This window comes from Aulonocara sp. 'chitande type north' Nkhata Bay, linkage group LG9, assembly GCF_057382095.1.
Source record: "Aulonocara sp. 'chitande type north' Nkhata Bay isolate Kocher_YH1m ecotype deep benthic linkage group LG9, A_spYH_male_GT1.1, whole genome shotgun sequence".
Classification (NCBI taxonomy): Eukaryota; Metazoa; Chordata; class Actinopteri; order Cichliformes; family Cichlidae; genus Aulonocara; species Aulonocara sp. 'chitande type north' Nkhata Bay.
The window spans coordinates 13,024,072-13,044,835 of record NC_141352.1 but is presented as its reverse complement, the minus strand read 5'-3'; the positions used below and the strand labels follow the sequence as shown (position 1 = coordinate 13,044,835).

General features: G+C 40.9%; 2 protein-coding genes and 1 long non-coding RNA gene across 4 annotated transcripts in view; 1 reads left to right on the top strand and 2 right to left on the bottom strand.

The window, feature by feature from the left end:
- The window catches only part of LOC147321815 (uncharacterized), a 22,116-nt gene extending 19,547 nt beyond the window's left edge, over positions 1-2,569 (bottom strand). Inside the window, exons 1-2 of the mRNA XM_086305922.1 lie at positions 2,200-2,569; positions 1,163-1,333 (exon numbers count right to left, since the gene is read on the bottom strand). Of these exons, the coding sequence (XP_086162048.1) occupies positions 1,163-1,333; positions 2,200-2,359 (331 nt within the window). The 5' untranslated portion in view covers positions 2,360-2,569. The remainder of the gene's footprint in view (positions 1-1,162; positions 1,334-2,199) is intronic.
- The window catches only part of LOC147321814 (uncharacterized), a 10,915-nt gene extending 349 nt beyond the window's left edge, over positions 1-10,566 (top strand). Inside the window, exons 2-5 of the long non-coding RNA XR_015131023.1 lie at positions 5,498-5,655; positions 9,749-9,850; positions 9,952-10,079; positions 10,179-10,566. This is a non-coding gene — a long non-coding RNA (uncharacterized LOC147321814). The remainder of the gene's footprint in view (positions 1-5,497; positions 5,656-9,748; positions 9,851-9,951; positions 10,080-10,178) is intronic.
- pdcd6 (programmed cell death 6) lies at positions 2,696-20,764 on the bottom strand. Of its 2 annotated transcripts, none has more exons than XM_086305923.1 (6): positions 20,566-20,764; positions 16,065-16,126; positions 7,115-7,159; positions 6,016-6,186; positions 3,854-3,963; positions 2,696-3,632 (listed from the first exon to the last, which is right to left on the bottom strand). In XM_086305923.1, exons 1-6 carry the CDS (start codon positions 20,646-20,648, stop codon positions 3,534-3,536), a joined length of 570 nt encoding a protein of 189 aa, XP_086162049.1. In that variant the 5' UTR covers positions 20,649-20,764; the 3' UTR covers positions 2,696-3,533. The 2 variants fall into 2 exon arrangements, with proteins under 2 accessions (XP_086162049.1, XP_086162050.1); XM_086305924.1 differs by having other exon boundaries at positions 6,028-6,186; positions 20,566-20,761.

The window sequence follows — 20,764 nt, the reverse complement described above, 5'->3', positions numbered from 1 at the left end:
CACTGTATTCGATGCTTTACATTGTGGCCACATGAAGTTTGGAGGTTTGTAGTGATTGACTGTGCAGAAACACCGCTGTGCACTATGACCCTCAGCATCCGCTGACATTGATCCAGTTTGCACTCTTAATGCTAAGCTAACAGACTGATGGCTCTACCTTTGCAGTTTTTCTCCATTGCTTTGATGTAGTTGTCACATCACTCACAATCACAGCGACTGAGGAGAATTACCTCTACAGACACTGAGTGTAGTGTCAGTCTCATTATCTTCTCAGCAAGTTAACAAAGATGGGCATTTCTTTCCAGGCAGTGTTTCTTTAATGGTGGCCTTTAAACCTGGGGGAACTATTTCTTTATTTTAAAAAATATCCCATATGAAAAAGATATATATAAATCTTATAAAGTTTGTATCTGTCTTGTGTGAAACTTGTATGAAAAGCATATAAGAGTGAAAACAGATATAAGATCCCTTGAAAAATTATATAATGAAACTTGTATGTTTTGGATACTTACTAAAACAATGTATGAAAGTAATGAGAAAGTGGCCACTTTCATGAGTAATCACATATAAGTTTTTACTATTTCTTTTCCATATGGGATGTTACAACTCATTCCTAGAATAATTACACTCTAAGGTACATTAAAGTAGAATTTTAAATATGTTCTTTTAAAAAACTAATTTTATATCCAGCATATTTCTGTTACAGCAAATGAATGAAGAATGAAACAGTCGTGCTCTCTGTGAGCAGGAAGCCAAGTTTCCATTTTTAACTAATACATGAGACAAGGTATAAATACTGTTAAAACACAGAGAATGAATTAATACTAAGACTTTTTTTTCCTCTCTATTTCCAGTTAAAAGTTTGTTGGTTACTCACTCAGACACTGGTGCCACAGCGTTTTTTCCCTTCAGCCAAAATTATTGCCCGGCTTGAAAATCAACTCATTTTAAGGCGAAATGCTCACAGAGATATTCCTTAATATTCACGATCGGCTGTAAGCCTGACATGCTTAAGTATTAATTACAGATAAATAAGAGGATGAGAATCTGGGCGACACTTAGGAGGATTACTACTAACAAAATCTCTTAACAAGACTCTGTAACGCTTCTGCAAATATCTGCCTCAATTTAAGCCCCAACCTTCCCCACAGGACTATCTTACCTTTCCCATGCAGGATAGCCACGTTCAAGCCTGGGTCACTGTCAAAGGCCTTCAGCTCCTCCAGCAGACGCCTCGCTGTCTCCTGGTTCACCGCATTACGCACCTCGGGCCGGTTTATTGCCACAGTAACCACGGATCCCGTTCTCTCCGAGACCACAGTCTGACCTGCAGCTAATGACAGAGAACGAGAAAGATGCACAGGGAGAAACCAGTGCGGCCCACAACACTTAGAAAGAGGCTTACCCAGAGACGTTAAGCTTTAACTTCACAGTAGGCGGGATGGAGATGGGACGTAAATTGTCTTATGTGGACAGAGTTGATAAAATAATGACAGTGAACGAGGCTCTGAAAGATATCATCTGGGTTGAGGTGAGCACTTTGGGTCAGTGTGTGTGTGCCAGTGATTGTGGCCTTAACTTGCAGCAGGCAGTCAACCTGACATTGTTTAGGTTCATCCCGGGAAACCGAGCGTCAACCACACCCAGAGGAAACTACATCCAGGAGAGAAGCTACTGGATGTGTTCACCTCACAGGCTATTCTGAGGATGACAAAGCCCGGTGAAGTGAGGCGCAAAGACAATTTGTCTCACACCGCATTTTACACTCATACACTACCAGAGTGATTTCAAGGGAAAAGAAGCGTTTTAAGCGGTGTTGTGTGCGCTCAACCCCGCTTGCAGAGGTCATACAGAAAGCTGTTTTGCCATAGACTTATGTCTTTTAGCAATCACAGCTATCTGAAATAACTTCATAAAGTCTGGAGGCCGATTACTCAAGAAGAGCAATTTAAAATGACAAGAAAGTCTGGCTTCTTGGAAGGAAAAAAAAAAAAAAAAAGCTCAAATTTATTATTATTATTACTTTTTCCTCTTAGGAACTAAAAAAATAAATAACATCTGCTGTGAACAAGGATTATAAAATAAATACTGAAAAATACCCCAAGATTAAATCACAGCTGTTCATTAGCTTGTTTCACCTTACTAGCAGCCTCTACTGCCCCCTAGCGTCCATATCATGTGATTGCACTTTCCTCTCACCTCTTCCCGTGTCTTCGCCTCCATGCTGAGCGCTGTAGGATTTTACTGGAACTAAAATTGTCTTTATAGAGTCTTTTCCAAATGTTTTACTCTGACAATTAAACCTTAAAAGTGGTGTCAGTGTCCGCAAATGTTTTAGCGCCATTGCTAACACTCGCATGAAAAAACCTAGAAGGTCTAAATAAAAACTTTTTAAAAAAAAACCCGACAAAGTTCAGTGAAAAATATCTCAAAGCAAAAATATAACCTCAGCTGTACTTGACGAAGCTGGCTTCGATTGAACTGTGCTATCAAGGAGCAACTCTTTTACCTTCCCGACTGAAACAAAAACAAATGCAAAAGGTTCTGGGACGCACACAAGCTTGGTGCATTGCAGTGGTAAAAACCGGAAACACACAGCAGAGGGAGACACTGAGCCTTAAATCCAGTTTTCCTTGCAAAGCCAGGCATGCCAGGCTTTGTGAAGCTGGAAATAATGAGAGCAAACTCCACATCAGATTCTCTTATTTCTGTTTTTAATAAAAGATTTCTCTTTTGTGTTTTTTTCCTGTTTGTTTGTACACATTTTAAGGCATCATGCACAAAAAATAAGCTTTACTAAAGGCATTATGCTTACCCTCTACCAAAAAAACAAACAAACAAAAAAAACCAACTGTATGTTCTCACATTTGAAGATTTGCTGTTAAAAATAATTTTGTACAAATATGGCATGTAAGCTGGCATGTGAGTGAATCTCAAAGCAGGGCGTCTCCTGCTCTCACAGTTTTGTAAACATGGCTTTGAGCAAAATAGGGCTGAGGAAAAAGTCAAGAGAAAGGGAAAGCATGCTTCAACTGTGGGGTGAAATTTCCCTGAAAAGCATGCAATGCATTTGAAATCGTATTTACAATGCATTATTTCACTCTCGACTGATCTTTTTTTCTTTTCTTTTTTTAATGTAATCAATTAAAGTTAAGACATTTAATGTCAACATTAACAGACAGACAGAAAGACAGATGCGTCCATAATGTTCCCCCACACGGAGTCGCCGACACAGACAATGTTCAGATTGGTCAACAAACAAAAACACTACAAGATTTTTTTTTTTTCATTATATCAAGCATTTGAGTTATACTTCCAGATAAATGATTTGGAAAATAAACAGAAAAAATTGTGTTGTTAACTTTATAAATTAAAGTGAACCCCCCCCCAAAAAAAACAAAACAAAAAACAACAGCAAGGCATTAAAAATTTAAAAAAATCTTGCAGCGTCCATCATGGCAGACTTCCGGGAGGTGCCGGTAGCTTTGGCACAGTTGTGTCCAGTTGTGCTCTTCTGTGGTGAGCCGTGTATATTATACTATATTGAAGACCATGGAAAGATACTGTTCATATGAAACCTGGATCCAGCCGTCCTGATCCGTATCATATCGCCTGAAAACATCAGTCAACCTCTGCAAAAGCACAGAAAAAGGATTTACTGCAGATTAGCCAGAAGCATTATCTCATTATTATTAATACCATTTACTTCTTTAGGCTTTTTGTCACACTTAGCAGCCTCTTCTATAGCTGCATGAAATTACTGAGAAGGAAGAAACTGGCTCATAAAAATACATGATTGAAAGTCCACTTCAAGTCTTTTACATGCACACTACAGTCAGTGCGACTCTGTTACCTGCAGTACAATACAGCACTGGATGAAGTCATCGAAGGCCACCTGTCCCTTCCTCTGGCGGTCGAACTTCTCTATCAGTGTGCCGTAGAACTGGTCCGATAGACGATAGCCTGCACACAACAGTAACACAGCCGTCATTTCAAAGCTGTCCTACACATTCACCCACTCAGTTTGTTTTCTGATAAAGGATGATTTATAATGCATTTGATTTCTGGTCTAAACTCTGCTATGGCAGATGCTGGACGTTCACCTCTGGGTCTTTGTTGAGGTGGGAATCACCACGCACCCTGCAACATCATACGATTGGGATTTGTTTTCTTTACTTTTGCAAAATGCTATCACAAAAACATTTACTGCGATTTATTACCTTTTTTAATTGCAAGCTATGTCCTCAAAGTACAGCTTTCTCAGTATCTGTTTTATCCAATAAGATACAGCTCATTTCAGTTATTTCTGTGCTACAAAATGAAACAGTTTAGCACAGCAACATTGTCACTGAATAATAAAGTATTGATATTGGATGTCTCTATATCGATACGATATTGCCACACAAACTATCAGGATGCTATGCTGTGTCGATTTCTTTCCCCACCCCTTAATTTGTATCCTGGACCTTGAGACTGTGAGAAGCTCCTGGAGCCACTGAGGGCATGACAGCCTCTACATACACGAGGCTCCTGGCCAGGTAATGACTTTTAAGTGAACCATGACATATGCAAATTGACTGTGGCAGAGCTCCAGGCTGGGTGGAATGAACGCAGACTGGCTTGGGCAGAAGAACAAGTTGTGGCTGTACTCGAGACATGTTATGATACGGTCAGATTAAGGCATTCACGGGACAGCCGCCATCAGTGTGATACTGTACATCTGCTTTACTGAGACGCTCCTGCCACTGCCAGTGAAAACAATACAGTGAATATGAGCCTCTGTGTCTTCTGATCTTCAGGAGTCTCGTGAAGCAGATTTAGAAAATACGGAAACACAAAGAAACACCAAAAACATGCAAAGTAAAACAGCTATTTCGAAGAAATCTTTCTTTTTCATTGACCACAAACGTAGCCCACAGGCAGATTTCACTCTCATTTCATTCACAGGTTCTTTTTTTATTTATTAATTTGGTCACTTTACTGCTGATTAGTAAATTATTTAAACTGATTTTAATACTGACAAAACACATCTGCTCAATTTGGTGAAAGAAAATTGTTTCATAAAAGTTGGAGAAAAATGAGACTGAAAAAAGCTGCATAATGCTTAAACAGCACCAATGAGCAACTCATCAGGTTAATGAGCAACACGACAGTCTTAACAGTGTAAAGACAGCATAGACACACAGTCTAATAGCCGTATTTCTTATTGTATAAGTACAAAGCAGGTAATACTATCTGCTGTTCAAAAAATCCTTTAATATATGCACACAGCAGACAAGGCTGAAAACCAACAGTGAATGGCAATGATCTTCAGGCCTTCGGGCAGCAATGCATTCAAAACAATGCAACTTAAACTCCACCACTGAATGCAGAGAAAGTCCACAAGATGCTGCTGCTCCCTTCTGTGGCTCTAAACTCGTTTAAAATGGACTCAGCAGATAAAACTGTCTTGCTGTAGTTTGAGTAACGATTATGTTTTGTGTTCTCCCTTCGTCAGATCACGGAGAACTGGAACTATTCGGCATGTTTTCTGCACAGTTGGAGGCAGTGGAAACACCATTAATGCTGGCTTTGGAGTCAGGTGCCGTCGCCCAGATGACGTCTTGTCAAGAAAGGCCAAACAACATTTTGTACTTACTCCAACACTATGTCAAGGTGATAAACTGACCTGCCTGCTAACAAACAGCCAAATCTCAAATGTTCAACACTTTATTAGTTGTCTGTAGCACTTCCTGTTGAATTTAGTTTGCAAAGCACCCCAACTTTTTCTGGCTTTTTACAGGCCAATTTAAAGTCGCAAATTAACATTTGTCAAAATATATGAATTGAAAGCATTTGTATATGTGGTGGTTAGTAAAAAAAAGTAGGATTAAAATATACTCATTTGGTGTCTAGCTGCTGTATCTAAAACACACACACAGAAAACTGAAAAGACAAAAACACTGACCGTGTAGAAACAGCCTAGAGACCATCGAGCCCTCCACCAGCACCCTAAATTTTAGTACACAAGCATACTTTGTTGCTCACCGAATCCAGTCAGTGCCTGCTTAAGCTCTTGTTTATCGATGAAGCCGGAGTTGTCCCTGTCGTAGTTCCTGAAGATGTTCTGCCAGTCCGTGATGTACTTCCACACACCGGCAAACTCGTTGAAGTTCACCCCGCCTTTATTTTCTCTGTCGAACATGGCTGAAGTAGAATATAACGCATATTAAATGCACCGGTACTGACAACATATATGCATATGCACGCACACTGGTAGACATTCTGGACATTAAATGTGGTTGGGACAGTTTTAAGGACACGAGAGTGAGTACGGCACCGCATACATCTTTGCAGGGCTATCAGGGAACAGCAGAATTAACAGTGTGGGACAGCAAGACTCACACTTGACTAACTCCTGCCTCATAAGACAGCGAAAGAAAACAGCTTGATCCCCCCCACCAGTACTCCACTCCTCACCCCCATGCGCTTCAATCCAATTACCTCCCAACAAAGGGAGTGTTATCACAGGATATGCTTCTTGCTGTGGGAGTACTAAACAATGGATTTACTGCGCATGGTGCAGTGGAAAGGAGAGGCGATGGAATTATACGGATTTACTTTGGAAGTCGCACAACAAACGGAGAGTGCAAAGTACATGCGAGACCCAGGGACAGACATTTTTTAACATACTTCTGGTCTTGGAGTTTAAAAATAAATAAGCCACAGCCATTCGTGTACAGAAAGTACAAAAGAATCGTTTAGTACAGTGTGATTCAGAGTCAGTGTGTTTAAAAGATCAACTACACTGCAAAGTTTCCAGTTTTTAACCTCAGCTGTATATTATAAAAGAGTCAACAGATCAATATTTGAAGTCTTAGGAAACTCTCAGCTGCCCTTTAGGACCAGCTTTTCAATTTCCTTGCAGATATTCCCCTCTTCCTGGTTTTATTGATGGCTGCAGGTTTCCACTAAAGCAGGAGAACAGCAGAGGCTTGTTTGTGTCTTCAGATTGCTCGCTGTTTAATGAACTAATCTGGTTGTCATGGCATGGAGGCAGATAAACAACCTGAATATTTCCAGAACAAGAGGCAGTGTGTGGAAGTTGGTTGTCTCACCGTCACTGGTCACTTACATATAATGGAGCGGACGGTCACTGGGTTGAAAGGAGTCCACGTGCCTGTGAAACAGAGGAGCGCTGGTTAAAAATACACCAAGACCTGCAGCAACATCCAGCTGCTAAATGCCCCAAAGAAACTGATATAATGATAACAGAGCTGAGGTAGCAGTAATGATATAATAAATCTTTAGGGAGTGCAGTAGAGTTTTGTAAGAGCCACAGCAGCCGTGGGATTTTTTGTTTTTTAACACCAACTGTGTGGAACTGCAGTTAAAATTGGCATCATCACAATAAACAGAAAATAAACACTCTTCTTGCTATTGGAGCTTAATTAAACATTTTCACAAGATTAGCATTTTAGCGGGGCCTGTATTTATTTCCTAAGATCACGACATACCCAAGAAAGAATCTGATTTTACTGCTTTTTAATGAGTTCATTATCTCGAGACGATAACTGAAATGCAACGCCCGGCTTCATTTGACCAAACATAACAGTACTGTAGACATACTTGACTGTACTATCTATAAAATGTACTTCCTGCCACTGTTATTATGATTATATGTGCACTGTGCATGAAATACATTGGTAGTGTCCATGTAAGGCAGATGACTTTCAATGCGAACAAGCCCACACTGCGGCGCTTTACGTTTCATAAATCAGAAAATTACCATAGTAACCCATCAAGCAGATGATAATGAAAAATGATGATCATTAGTGTAGTCTCATGTGCGTTATTATGAGAGATGTGAATGAGTGAAGAGGGAAGGATTTTGCAGACACACTTTTTTTCACAGCAGCTGTTGAGTTGCCGTGGCAGGGACCTGAAACCTGCAGAAAGCAGCAATCCCTGATATCACCTATCACAAATGTTACTAATCTACTGTGATTGTCCTTTAATGGCACGTCAAACCGTCTGCCATTAACATGATTTATTGTGCCTGCTGACTCACTATCACACCGTCATCCTCAAAGGACACTTGATTAGAACAGAGCCATTAATACTGTGATTAATTCCACTCCAGCAATGACAAATCAAAAGTTTATGCTGTGAAGACAGCCTATGTCTATGAGGCCACCCCCGATTTCTTTATGTTTTGCGCCCAAGGAGTCACGCTTGCTTGGATTTTTTTTTTAAAGTGGTCTCCAGTAACAGTTCTCCAGGCTTTTGAAGGTTTTATTTATTTAACACTGACATGTAAATCATTAAAAAAATTGGATCTAAATCAAGGGATGAACCAGTGTTGTGTCTACACAGAACAAACAACTCTGACTGACGAATGTGAAATTTTGGTTTAAATTACAATGATTATCTGGAGGAATGCAGGACAGAGGTACAGCAGTGAGTGTCTACAGCCATCTGGAAAACATGGTGGAGACTTTGTCATGATTTGGGGCTTTATTTAAGTCAGCGGGGTTGTTTTAATAAAGTTGGAATTGTTGGAATTATTAATGCAGAAAAAAACATTAAATTTTGATCTATGGTAAATGGACTGATTCTTATACGGTGCTTTTCTACTCTCCCGGAGTACAATGTGCCACGTTCACCCAATCACACCCATTCTCACAAGCACTGTCTCTAAACTGAGAGCAACTTGGGGTTACTGACATGCAGACTGGAGGAGCCTGAGATCGAACCACCAACCTTCCGATCAGTAGGTGACCTGCGCTACCTCCTAAGCCACAGCGACCCTATCACGCAACACCACCTAGAAAGCATAACAGTGATCCCAAACATACTGCCAATTATTTTGGTAATCGAGTAACTGTATAAATCTTTCGTTGTATTTACGTGCCATAATAAATTTAAAAAAAAATTAAGTAAACATTTTACTAAATGCAAAAATATATAAATACTCTCAAGTACTCTTGGGCAGAGTTTTATCTCCTGGATGAGGTAGATATGTTGTGTCTTCATGTTTATGAGTTTTTGTGCATGTGTGCGTGTCTGTGTGTTTAAGTATGAAGAAGTCAAGCAAACAGTGAATTATGTCTGTAATGCTTTAACCTCCTAGGACCTGGCGTCCACATATGTTTAAATAACATTTTGGGTTATTTAGACCAAAATACTCAATTTTGCTCTTCAAGGGCCTGATATCCACTTATAAGGACATTATACTGCTACTGTTCTATCAAAATTTTAAACGAATATCCTCATATGTGGCTCTGGTTTTTCATAAAAACAAAAATAAGGTAATTCTTTGTTTTTACATTCATCGGGCCCCAATATGCCTAAATATCAAAGAGAAATTAAAAATGCATGCCGTGGAAAAGTCTGGGTCTTAGGAGGTTAAAGGAGAATGTGGTGGCTGCAATGAAGAAGAACGAGCACATCAGCATTCTGAAATTTGCCGTGAGCTTTGATGCATTGATGCAGACGAGCTCTTAGAAGCCTGGAGAACTGTTCCTGAAGAAGTGACAGGAAAGCTTGACTAAGACAGTTCAATCTGTGCAGAAGATTAAAGGTGGTCATATCAAATATTGACCTTAAGATTTTGTTACAATACTCTCTCTCTACATATCTGTTATTGCACCCATTGGCGCATTTTCCCAGCAAAGTACAAAGAAATGAGGGGTGGCTCAAGACTTTTGCAGTTTTTTTAAAAAAGCGGGGGTGAGTTTTATGACAATTTATGTCTTTTTTTTTCCAGCTACGCATCATTATTTTTCATCTAGAGGACAAACTTCAATTACAAGTGAATCTACCTGTCATATAGGTGGGCGCGAAAAAGAGCAATAGGTCTTTACTTCAGGTGAGTGTTTATACTTTTATAGCCTGCTTCACACTCTCAAGACAGTGAGATTTATCAGGCCATCTAAATAGCTGCTGACTCACCACCTCACTTTATTACAGGCAGGCTGGCAGTTCAGGACCAGGAATAAAGAGAAGCGTGTCTGAGAAGATGTAGAGAAGCGAGGGGAGGCAAGGAAACGCACAAAAGGAGCAGAGATAACAAAAGAGAAGCGACCCGAGGAGATGAGGTGAACAAAACATTTGCAGTTTGGTTCTCATTGCAGTACCTTGAGCTCTCTTGCCTACATTTGCTGACCTAAGGTTGTTTCCTGAAACTCTTTTTGCAGATCCTAAAACAGCCTCTGCAGAATTTCAACAGCTTGCCAAAACTCTGGAGCGTTTTTCACACCGTGCTGCTTGTTTTTGATTTTCCTCCACAGCTATGTCAGCACAGCAGTAAGCAGGTTTGCAGCGCGAGCCTCAAGAGCTTAGATAAGAGGATCTCATTTAAATAAAAAGGTTTCAAATCAAACATAACACAGAAATTGCTTTATTGTTGATTTATTCACACCTCGATTTTACTTGGGAAAGCCCATTAAAGCGTCTAAATAAATAATATGAAGCTGAAACAATTTCAGGACCTCAAAACTTTAAGATTTTGGTACACTAAGTACTGTGTGCTTCAGAGGACACTAGTCATTTCCTCCCTCTTGCTCAGTTTGTTTTATTGATGGCTGAGGCCGTCTAGGACTGTGGATAGAGCCGTTTTGGGACAGGCCTGAGGCTCTTACTGACGCTGGGATTTGGGCCAGAATCTATATTCCACTTTCATCCAAAACGAACTAAATAATGAACTAAAGCAACAATCATAAAGTATTATTAGCATATAGATGTGAGGGCAATTTGTAGAAGCGGGTCAGTGTTACAGCATGTCTCTTTGCTGCCATTTCTCACAAGTACTTTTTTCATCAAACCACATCTCTCATCGACTAAAATGAATGGCGTGGTGTCATTTATGACCATGTTAAAGGAATACTTCTTTAATCGGGCTACATTTCTGTTTGTCATCTCTATATATACTTCCTTAATGTGCAACAGATGCTTTTAAAAAAAACAAAACAAAAAAACAACAACACACACACACACACACACACACACACACACACTTCATTACAAAATGATTGCCTGTTACTTCTTCGTTTCAGTAATAGTAGCGAATTATGTGCTACAGCACATTTAAACACAACAATTTAGATAAACTGGAAACTCCCTAATACTTTGATCACCAACAATTCATAGTCAAAAACATAATTCATGTTTTTATGTTTGTATTACTAGTACTAAAACTATTTTTAATAGATAATTTAAAAAAAAAAAATCTGCAGAAACACTCGAATCATTCACTTCATTTATGCACAACTCTCTTAAGGCAACAGCATTTCAATCAGGTTGACTGGACTTTGAGCGGGTCACTGCTTGCTGATTTTGTTTTTCAGTCATTCTGTTTTAGATCCACTGTGAGCTTTAGCTGTTGGACAGATGGCCAACAGCTAAAGCTCACATTTGACTCTAGATTACTTTGGTATACAGAGGAGTTCATGCTCAACTCTGTAAGGTGTCCAGGTCCTGTGGCTATAAAACATGGCCAAATCATCACGCCTCCCAGGAAGACTGTGGCATTGTGTTAACACACACTTACATGCTCCAAACTAGCAAACAGCAACAACTTCTGCTTTTATAGAGCATCTGGCTGTTACCTGTATAGATAATAAACCGGTCAGAATCCAATATGGATATAGGATCATGAAAAATGCCGCTTGACGGTTAATCCAGAGTAAAATGTCAACAATTATTTTATTAAATGTAATAAGTTGACTGTAACAAATACCGAGGGATACTGGAATTTTCAGGAGCAAAAAAATTCAGATATTTTTATAGGCTGTTATTATAAGTTATAACTATAATTAAAAGAGTTTGTCACTAGTCCAAAAACAGTGTTTCTAATTTTCCTTTAAATGCATCTTTGATATTTCTATACTACAGTGTTACGTAGCTGTTGGCGTGAGCAGAAATTGGATGTTCAAACATGGATTCAGCTAAAACGCTGTGAATGCTACTCAAACATTAGAGCCAGCAGTAAAATGCCCAAAGGCAGAGCAGAGAACAAGCTGTGACCTTTCCAGACGCACGGGCTCTTCTACACGCATGCATGCACACGCACACACACCTCACACCAGTAGCTAGCTGTGAGGTCACCAATGTATGCTAGACACACTGCGGCTGCCCAGTGTGAAGCGGCCAGTATGGCTGAGATGTTTGTGAGCGTCTGATGGCAGACTGGGACAATACTCCCTCTGTCCTGTCCACACACTGGACCCCTCTCACTGGTGAACTGCCAGTGGCGAGGTGGACAGAAGTGAGAGAATATAAGAGGTGAGGAGGGAGGCGGGCGAGTGGAAAAACGGAGAGCGCTGACCGCAGTGTATACGCATACATGTAACGGTCGTGATGGAGTTCAGGGAGTCGATTGTCCCCTACACGCCTGACATAAGCAAACACGGATTTGAACTTTTCCAAACACACTTTAAATGTTAAGCTCACAAAGTAGCGACACAGACTTGAAACCTCCCGAAACACACATCCTGTATTACTCAGGTAAAGGTTTGACCTTGAGAGCAGCAAAGGGACAGAGCTGCTTGATTATCGTTGAATTAATATAAATGTAAGTGATTGCAATTTAGCTTTTTCTGGGAGTCGCTCAAACCTTGCAATTTGAAATCATGCAAAGAGTACAGTTATGTAGTATGCTGGGAGCTTATCAACAGGAGTATCCAAGCAAGTCATTGCTCAGAGTAAAGAGAATTATAATTAAAGCGACTGCTACAGTCAGCTCTGTGTGTTTTGTGGTCACATATAAGGAAAACGCATAAGAAGGAATCCAGTCAAAATGGCACCGGTGCCTCACGCCATTAGAAAATGACTGGATCTAACATATTCAGTGCATGACGCAGCTCCTTCACCAGAAGGTGGAAATGCTGAAAAGCTTAACACTGTCTGGGTAATATCCATGCCATCTGACTCAGCTCAGGTTTTACAAAAGTGTACATATGTACAAGTGTAACGGAAAGGGCTGCTGATTGAGTTCCTCAAGCCCGCTCTGCATGTCAGCAGTTTCAGTGGAGCTCTTACACAAATAACTCAAGCAGGAGAGTGGGGGGAGCATGGAGGCAAGTTGGTAGGGTATCTGCTTACTGCTGAGCAAAGAGACAAGGCCAGAAAAAAAAATCCATATTTATAGCAAATGGCCCGGCTAAAAGGCATACGGACAAAACAGACAGGCACGTGCACTTCCAACAGCACAGAGCCATCACTCTCTCAGTCCTGTAACACCCAGGACTGAGAGAGAGAGGAGGGAAGATAGTTTCACTTTCCCTCTCTGTGTGTCTGTCTAAGTAAGGGTGAGAGACAAAGAGACAAAGTCAGAGTAAGAGAGGACAAGGAGACAGAGGGCATGGCAGGAAAACAGCCGGTACCATATCCTCAAGAGAAATGTAAGAGGAGAGGAGATGTTGTATAATCCTATGTTTAAAATGTTTAAAATGCCTTTTTCTAGCCGACTGATTTCTTTTTTCTACCTGGAAAAAGAAAATACATGTAAAAAAAGCAGGAGATTAAAAGATTTCTGCACAAAGCAAAAGGAAAAAAGAAACATATGAAGTGAAGCCCGGATCATTTTCTATGTGCAGAAGACAGGTAGGCAGAGCGCTGATGGACGATAAGAAAACCAGAGTATGTGATGCAGAAACAGCAGCAGAGGATAAAAGAGTTTAACTGGCCCAGCCTCCCTCCTGAACCTTGATGCTCTCTGCTCTCCTCAGAGACAGGGGTAAAGAAGAATAAGTAGACAAAGCATAGTTGATGGCAGGAAACTGATTCAAAAAAGCAGAATGCAGAGACAGTAGAGCTGCAACAGACAGTCGAACGGCGGGTTGTCTTTAGGAAGCTGCAGGACAGGATGCAGTGCGCCGTGTTCGGCTTGACTGGCTCGGTTTCATTTCCCAATGAATCTAATGAACTAGGAGAGACTGGACCGGGAAACCTGCCGTTCGCCGCACGCATACGCAGCGAGGAGCACACAAACACAACAGCGAGTCCAAAAAAACAAGAAGAGACTCACTGACCCTTGGCAAAAAACCCAAAAATCTGATGAAATGAGCAACGCACACACGCTTGCCTCGCACAAACACACACTACACACTAATCAGTATGCTGTGCCAGAGTCACTGCGCAGCCCGATAACAGCTTCTTTCAGTGCTGCTGCTGGCTCTCACACTTCTTTTTTGCCTCTTTCTCTCTTTTGAAGTGCCCAGAAAAATGGGTTTCTGGGCAGTGTAATCTGCTGAAAAGTCTTTGAAAAGCTGCTGGAGCAAATCAAACAAAAGCTTGATGGGGGAAGACATTATATTATAATGAATATACAAACATCAACCCTGTGCCACAGTTTCTGGTCTAACGGTGTCTCCTCATCATTACGAGCATAAAAAAAATAAATACATAAACAAATAATAAGTGACTTCATTTTCCAGGATGTGAGCAGAGAAGATGGCCCGTATCATTTATTCAGTGCTTCTCCCGAAACCGCTGGGGAGGAATAACAAGCACTCTGTTTCTTTTCTTTTAATTTGTTAAGGAAATGAAGCCTCGTCCCTGTCTGAATGCAGCTCCTCCTGCAGAGCTACAAGACTAAGAGGGACTGTGCCTCCATTACTAGCAGCTGTAAGCCTCATGAAACATCCCTGGGTTTTCAATCAGATTAATACATTCTGCAGGAGAGAAAGCACACCCCTTATATAAAGTCACCCAGCCTCACAAACAACTTTATGAAAGACAAAAGCAAGAGTTTAAAAGTTTAAGCAGTTTATGAGCTGTAGCTAACTAGTTAATTAAGCCACCATTAGCCTATGTGGCACAGGCATGATTGGGGTTGTTATCCATGGCTGACATTTAATTGCTTCCAGCTGACTCACCTTTAAAACTCTGCTAAAGGGTTTCACTTAACAGTCACCTACAATACATTGCAAATTCACATTATCGCGCTAAAAGACTATAAGTGCTGAGTAAATGTCAACATCGTCAGCTGCTGATGAACCACACAGGATTCCTCCAAGTTTACCAGGGGATAGAAACTATGATGTAATTCTGTCATACTACTGTTTAATTGCACTGCATACATGCTTAAATAGTTAACCAGAGGCAGATTTATGCATTATTTTCCCCCCTTTTAAAACTCTGTGCTTCACTTTTAATTATACAAGAGCAAGAGAGAAGAGAAAGCACAATAAAATGGCTTTCAGAGTGACTTAGGTAAATAGAAATGCTTTATTACGCTATGTCAGTATTAGCATGTTTTAATCTCTGTCCACACAAGCATTTTAGCACAGCATCAGCGATCATCTCCATGTATAAAAGCATGTGTTAGCTCGTATAAATGGCAGGTGTTCATTGCCTTTAGAAAGACCTTTAGAAACTATTTGAGGTTTGGTGCCTTTTGGAGTATTTTATTGGAACTATTTGACCCATCATGTGACCTCCTGTGCCAGTTTTGCTTTCTATAGTTTATGGATTTGTTAACTTCACACGCTTTTGTATAAATATGGTCATTATTACTGGCGTCAACAAAACAAAAGCCAGTTTCCATCTTTTATAAGCAGTCTGTGCTTATTCCTATTACGATGATGTGAGAGCATTCATCTTGTTTGAACTTTTGAAGAGTGTGACAAAATCCACACCCACAGTTTCAGTTAGCATCCTGTACGGTGTGGCGCTGGCTGTCATTGCTGGGACACAGAAGAATATCAAAGTATTTTCTCTCGAGCTACGCCGTTAAACTCTTCACCTACTCCGCTGTTCTGGGACAAAAATAAAACTCCATTCATTTTTATCCGGTTCACCTGCTATCGATGGGATAAAAATAAAATCCCCATCCATTTTTCTGCTTTAACATGCCGTTGCTTAAATCAAAGAGTGAGCCAGTGACCAGTGGTGTGTAACGAGGAGATGGGAGACAAAGAGAGAGACACACAGGGGAGCAAAGAAGAACAGAGGGAATTAAGAAGAAAGGGAAAAATGATATATTGACATAGAAAAGGAGGTGAGATATATATAGATATTTATAGAACGGGAAAGAAAGACAATAACAGTAGTGGCAGAAATTCCAAGACACTGATCCATACCGTTCGATAAGGCTTGCTGAAGCTCCGTGTCTGATATCACTCCACTCCGGTCCTTGTCGACCCTGGGGAGGAAAACACAGATTAGATACCGCCTGCTTTAACCACTTCACACCAGGACACAATCCCAACACACAAAAGCAGCATGCACCAGCGCTCGAAAACTGAAACCTCATCCCGCTGATCATGTGTTAGTGTTTCAACAGTGCACAGAGAATGAATGGAAGTCTGTGATCAGGGTGCACAAGACAGTTTGTACACTCAGAGATCAGAGAAACCAGCCAGACAAGGTCTAAAGGTTTGTGTGTGTTAGTGTGTGTTGGTCCTGAGAATGCAAACTAAAACAGGTTGTTGCTTCGTAACTTTTAGTGCCCACAGCATAGTGCCTGCTTGGAAGATTCTTTTAAGTGATAGTGAAACCAAAAGTTAAAATTTCTCATATTTGACATATGTGCACAGCAATGCTATTTTGACTACCTGGCAATACATAAAAGAATGTATCAGGCTGCCTCCTGCCAACAACACTGACAGTTTAATTAAATTATATCAGAGAGAGAGAAAAGTCTTCACAAAACAAAGCAGAATTACTCAAGAAAATTAAATTAGTCTCTTTTTGTCCCAGATCCTGAAGTTACAGCTCATACAGTTAGTAAATCAACTGACTGGAAACTAGCAAGCAAAAAGCACTGCTCTTTGTTTGAGCCAGTTTTCTCTGGTCACTTTGGATCTTGGAGAACTTAAGTTTTCATTACTTGAATATGTTTTACAGGTGAAGTGACAACAAATCAAAGGGCTTTAAACTTAGGATTGATGTAATTATTATGGATCATTTCTACTTTAAAACGTTAGCAAATGGGTTAAGAGCTTCATAGACCAGGGTCATTGAATTTACTGTCACAGTTCACCAACTATTCAGGTGTTTTAGCCCTAATGGAGCCACCAAAGCTAGTAAAGCATCCAAAGGTAGTGCTGCTTCTTTAAGTACATTTCTACTCTGTGTAGGTATTTAAAGAAAGAACTGAAGGAAAGTGCTACTGATGTGGTGACTCACTGGCAGACTTTAAACAAAGAAAGGGAATGGGATGCGATGTAATTATTAATGTACACTTACAGTACCTTTAAGGAGAGCAATCTTTGTCATTTCTATGTCTTTATGCCAGAGTAGCTTTCCTGATACACAGATCATAATTTATCTCATAATTATGCTCCCTTCCTCTGGCCCTTTTAGAAGACTTTGTTCTGATTGGCTGCCCCTCATAAACAGAAGGTTTAAACACCAGGTGGGTGGGGCTTCTGTGCTCAAGAAGCCCTCACATGTGCACACTTCAGCCTTCAATTGCCCTTCACTCCTTGGGAATTAGGTTATGCAGCTTCACTTTCCTCCCACTACTTTGGAGCTGAAACATTGATAAAAGTTCAGCTTTTCAATTCCCAGAAGTTGCAAACATCAGCCAATCAAAGCAGATTTCAAATTCACCAGCGCTACCTCTAGCCAATCACATCACATCTTGAAAATATCCCAAGAGAGTGAGATAATAAGTAGACTTTGGGATCAAAATGGAGAAGTTGATCAATGCAGGGATCCATTACCATTTGAATGATTAGTTCTTGTTGCTATAACAACTCCTGCAGTCTACATGTTAAACAGCTGGTGATAGACCGCTGAAGCTTTTTTGATCTCAGCTTCTGCTGATGCTCTCAGCCAATCACCATTCAATGTATGCGATAACCATAGTTCTTCACTCTACAAAGTTAGAGACCCAAACAAACAGGCATCAAATCATAAGCCTCACCATGTTAGGATCAATTAGGAACTCGGCTCTTAGTGACATCACACAGAGCTGAGAGCAAATCTTTAGCTGAACATTTAGATAGTATAGATAACTATAAAGGACAAAAACACATCATAATCTGCTTGAATGTTGCCACAAGTCTCTCTTTGAGATGCAGAGACATTATAAGGTTGGACTCTGGCACAAATATGAGGCCTTACACTTTTGAAATCTAGCTTAGTCAAAAATCCAGTGACTCAGTTGTTCCTTAGCAACCTGCCAGGCCCAACCTGTTGACGCAGAGCTCACTCAACAAACACAGTTTGAATACCAGCAGAGAAGAAGAGGGAAGGACCCCCCCAAACAAACAAAACAAAACAACAAAAACAAAAAGTGTGCTGGGTTTCTGCTCCCGGCTGTGACTCGTTTTTGTGCGGCCGCAACTCTATGACTGCAGCCATCGAGGCATGGTGATCAGCTATATGTCGGTGTGCATTTCCCCTGTTAAATGAAGAAAAACAAACACGCGGTCTCGCCTGGTCTTCCTGCTGGGGAAGGAACCGCTCTCAGCATGCTGCCATAAATGAGAGCCTTGTCACTGTGAAGGTGGTGATGGGTTGGGTTGGTGGAGGCAGAGGGGGTACCCAGCCTTTACCAAACACTGAGATATTATCTCAAAGAAGTATGTGTGTGTACAGTATAAGCTCTCTTTTCCCCGCTCCGCCTGTCTTCTTCCTACAAGCTCACACGCCCAGCCTTAGGCGAAGTTACCTCAACAGTAAAAAAGAAAAAAAATTGAAAGCATCATTAAAACTGCTTCTTGCCTGCAGAGGCAGGCAGTTAACCATCTGGTGTTTCCATATTCACACTGTCAAATACAGAACTTCTATGTAAAAGCTGCAGCGGGACAATATTAAAAGAAGGGGGGGGGAAAAGGACAAAACACCATGACTGAGTCAGTTATTCTGCTCAGATTTTCCCATGTTTCACTGTTTCCTATTAGGCAATCAGGCTGGAATATAGCTTGCGGAACAAAAGTCCGTCCTACTTTCCACATAACTGGTCCAAAAGTAAGGCACTGGTGCTGTAGCTCCCAAGCTTGAAAATTCCACTGCTACTCTTCCTACTTTAAACCTTTTTAATCTAAGGATAAAGCAAGTCGCAGAAAGAATTACGGTTAGCTCTGCATGTGTAACAACTTTTGTCAGGTACATTTGTTTCTGCCAAGTAGTTATTTGATTAAATCAATGTGTAATTTGATTAAACGCTGAGAATTGGTGAGTAGGAGCTACTCAGTCAAGTCTGAGTCTTGAAATGCAGGATTCAAACATTTTTGTCATACCATAGCCATCCATGAGCATGCACACAAAAGGAAGAGAGTGACTCATTCAGCATCTAGCCAGGCAGACGTCAAATAGCCTACTTTTCTTATCTTGTCGTGGCGCATCCACTCAGATGTAGTCATATCATAGCAAACATGTATATAAAAGCAGTCCAACAATGGGATGGTGAGTCATGGGTTAGTAGGTGCGTGCGTGTAAAAGGGATTGCAAAGCCTTCTGCGTCAACATGCTCCGTTGACTCTGACCACATGACCGAGGGAATTCCAGCAAAGCTCTGCCAGATATTCACCGAGGGGCAGCAGATGAGGCAGCGCAATGGCTCATGTGACAGATGACTGTATGTTTTTATGATAGTCACAATAACGCCTGGCATGACAATGATGCATGCAGCCACGAGAAGGTGCTGCTCCTCAAAGAGGCAAAATGTGTACATGTGATACCTTAAAGCTTTTCCACCATACATAAATAATTAGTTAAAGGGTGTTTCGAGCCTTGCAATGCCAGCAGCATCCTAATGTGAGAAAAAAAATCTTCTGCAGTATTACATAACTCTATAGCTTACTATTGCCAGGGGCCAAGGCATATGAACATTTCCCTCTCTGCCTACTACTCTATGACCTTCTTGGCTGCTGACACGCTTTTGACTCAGGCTGTGCTGAAACTGATGCCTATCAGTGGCTGACACTTTAACATCCAAATATGGGAGGGGGGGGAACATCCAAAAATCCAACATAAAACAATGTTTTTTTGGGAAATAAGCTCTCCAATGTGTTTTAAATAGATCCAGTTAGTCATATCCAGCTTTTTTAGAATATTATATCATTTCTATATGACTTCTTCAGACTCAAGTGTTGGTGGAAGATGGTTTTCACTGGAGACATAAATAAAACATTTTGAATGGAGCTGTGATTCCGTTGCTAGGATAAACCGGGGAGGGGAAACCCTTCAAGGACTCCCGGAGGTCCTTGAACCCAGGTTTGAAAACTCTCACTGAGCAAGCTGACTGACTTTGACTTCATTTCGGCACAATGTAACATCATCAATACAACTATGCGGCACTGCAGACGCGTAGTAATGTAAGGTAGTACCAGATGTGACATAAAGCAGCTACAGGCTGTGTACTGTGTAGTACTACTTCCACAACTGAGGCTCAACTGTAACACTGAAAATCAGTCATTTCACTCCGGGAAATCTGTCCCGAAAAAGAGTTATGCATAGATGAGAGCAACGACAAACAAAAACAGCGAGCTCTCAATGAAATATTTAGTGTCACCCCCACCCAGTCTCACCCTCTTCCTCCCGCGCTATTACACGACAGCAGTTTTCACCTCGAAGCAAAGTGAGAGACAGGCACACAGCAGCGAAACAACCCGGCTTTCCTGCACTTACCTCTGGAAGATATTCCACAGGAAACCCTGGTCCGGAGGAGCGTTGATGTGTGGGGGGGCTCTGTATGGACTGTGGTACGCCATTTTTACACGGAGCTCTCTGTCAGGTTTGCACAAGTATAGCTTGTGTTTCCTCCTCCTGCTGTAGTTTCTGCTCTCAGTAGCTTCAATCAGACTTCACCACCCTGACGTTCACGTTA